Here is a 2,786-nt window from a genome sequence, read left to right as displayed (position 1 = left end):
CGGCGTTAAATTTAATATAAGCAGCGTAAGTCTTTTCGATCAGCTGTTTAGGCTAAGCACAACACGTTGAGTTCAGCTAGCGTAAAAATTTTCCGCTGGAAAAAATGGCGGAAAGTTGCCAACTGTTGGGCTGAGCGTAACTACTCAACTGTGCGTTTCTAAGACAAACAGACCACGGTTACCCATATACGGAACATGCGAGTAACGAGATTATTATATGAGTAACGATTAGGTACTTCGAGTCAGGGGTTGTATTCGTTACTCAGTAACGAATACATAGGGTTCGCTACAGCTCTAGCAGCCGGTCAGTTTGCGTTTGTACTTCATGCCACAGTATATACAGTAATAAACCTTTTCGCAGTTTTTCACCATTTGGTCCCCGAGGAGTACTTTTGTGTGCAGCGCTTTCGTTTTGCGCGCACGGCAACACTTACTGTGGGGAAAAGATTGATTCGAAAAAGTTCATTTCGAGGATAAAATATACATAATTATGTGTTATTTATGAACAAAATGTAGGTGAAGTTGATATTCTTCTTTAATGTATGCTGATATTCATGCTTAATGAAGAATAATATCAATAGTTAAGTACGTAATTAACGCTTGTGTTTTATAAACTGGAAAACTCAAATCGTAATTATAGCATTGAATGGAGTTTTCTTAAATGTAAGTTTAAAATAAAAAAAAGTCCATTGTAAGATTATATTTTTATGAAAAGCGTAAATTTTGTGAATTTATCAAGCCAAATTCTAAATTTCCGAAAATATTTAAGTCTTTATTTAAAAAAAACAAGGTTTGTATAGCTATACAGACCCCAATGCCTGCCAGCGCATCCGCCCAGACAGTCTATTCAGCACACCCAAGTTTGAGTGATCTACAAGTTACAAGCGTTTTCAGCATTTAACAGTTCATTATCATGTACGGTGTAATATTAATAATTATACACTGAACTATGAACTATGAACTATCTGTACTAGTATCTATAATAATAGACAATAATTTGCAATGTTTTTACAATTTTGCAATTAGTTTCGGGCACTATTACACATTCATGACTTATGCCACTCTGCCATAGTACGGTTGTCGCTCCCTTTCATACCACAGTAATTTTGTATACAACTCTGAATCAGCAAAATGCATGCTCTTTCTCATTTTCAACCCTGATCAGATTTTACCCCCGAGGAGTACTAAAAAAAGGTTTATTAGTGTATATACTGTGCTTCATGCTGTAAGCATCACACGCGCGAGCTGTTTTGCTGAGTACACACATACAGACACAAAAATATTGCGCTTGTACTGGGAGCTCTGCCAACGCTGTGCACCACTGGTCTACATACATACATTACGTTAATATATGGGATTATCTTAATCAACGATATCTTTCTAAGCTTCCGTTTTCAATTCCATCAGTGTCATAGTTTGTAGTAGCTCTGTAAAACATAAATCATTTCATAAACTGTAATAACATGAATTATGCGTGAATTTCATAAGATTTAAACATATTACCTCATGTGAATTCCTTGCATTTCTTCTGGAACATTAAAAGTTTCTTTACAGAATTTCAAACGATTTTGTAGGTATAACAGAGATATTTTAGGATCCGACAAGTAAATAGCTCGATTAAATACATCTAAAATTCTGAGCTATTTACTGACTACTGATACTTAACTGAAAACAATCATGTAAAATAGTTAAGTGCAAGATCTATACATAGAAGGTCGCGAAATAAAAATTGCCTCTCTCTGCGCATATGGTCCCAGGGCGATTTTTTGCTTTCACGCCTTCATGTCGAAAAAGCCACAAAACCTGATCACAGCGGCAAATTTTTGCGAAATTTTTACTTAAACTCGTTATATCTCAGACGTTTATGTACACAATAAACTAGATTCTATTCTAAAGAAGTTGAGTCTAACTACACTTCCTAATACTTATTAAAAACAAAATGGCGGTTATTTTAATTTTTTTATAAAAATTAAGGAGGTGGTTTGTGCAAATGCAAAAGTTGTGTTATGAAGTTTAAAATTTTTATTTTGTTTTAAAGCAGCATTGTAAACAAATATATACCAAAATTTTTGGGAAAGTTTCATGTTTAGACAACAAGTAGTTCTAAAGTTATAACAATACTAGCAGACCCGGCGAACTTCGTCCCGCCCAATATTGAAACTTTTTGGTCCAAGATTGTCACCAACAATTCACGTTTACAATTTTCATAGGCACATTCGTCTGCTAAGATTATGGTTTGGTGGTCATTTGCCGCTTTAAATAACCTAAGGAAAGTGTTATATCCGTGGAGAAGTTCTTGAAATTCTCCAGTTGTGCGGCATTTTATAGCACGGTTATTCACAAAGCGAAATAAATTTTTTCCTCTTCACTCCCTGGCGGCAACAACCCGGTTCTATAGTGAATGTCCTAGAAGCTTTACAGTATAGTTGGTGGCAATTTCAAAATGAGTGCGAATCATTGTTCTACAGAAATGCAATATACATATACTTATTTCAGACGAAATACCTTAAAAGTTTGAAGCATAATAGTATTGGAAAATCACATCCATTGGGCCAATCGCAACGCAGGAGCGTTCGATATACCCAATGGTGCAACAGGTCGATTTAATCTGACCTTCACGGCCTCTTTTCTCACTTGGCTATTTTTAGTAATAGCTCGACTTCAGCACCACTTGGCAGCACGTTTTTGCAATAGTATTGCATACATATTTAAAACATTAGCCAAATCGCATCATAAATAAGATTTTTAGTAATAACTCAAATACAGCGCCAACTGTCGGATTAAAT

The 2,786-nt window shown here is 35.3% G+C and overlaps 1 protein-coding gene across 1 annotated transcript in view; it reads left to right on the top strand.

Annotated features, from left to right (window-relative positions):
• The window catches only part of LOC118749328, a 4,878-nt gene extending 2,368 nt beyond the window's left edge, over window positions 1-2,510 (top strand). Inside the window, exon 3 of the mRNA XM_036484124.1 lies at window positions 2,497-2,510. Coding sequence (XP_036340017.1) covers window positions 2,497-2,510 — 14 coding nt within the window. The remainder of the gene's footprint in view (window positions 1-2,496) is intronic.
• The last annotated feature ends 276 nt before the right edge of the window (window positions 2,511-2,786 follow it).

The sequence above is a fragment of the Rhagoletis pomonella genome, unplaced genomic scaffold (genome assembly GCF_013731165.1).
Source record: "Rhagoletis pomonella isolate Grant_MI unplaced genomic scaffold, Rhpom_1.0 Rhpom_scaffold_00015, whole genome shotgun sequence".
Lineage (NCBI taxonomy): Eukaryota > Metazoa > Arthropoda > Insecta > Diptera > Tephritidae > Rhagoletis > Rhagoletis pomonella.
The sequence above is the reverse complement of the archived record's forward strand: the minus strand, read 5'-3'. Positions and strand labels throughout refer to the sequence as shown.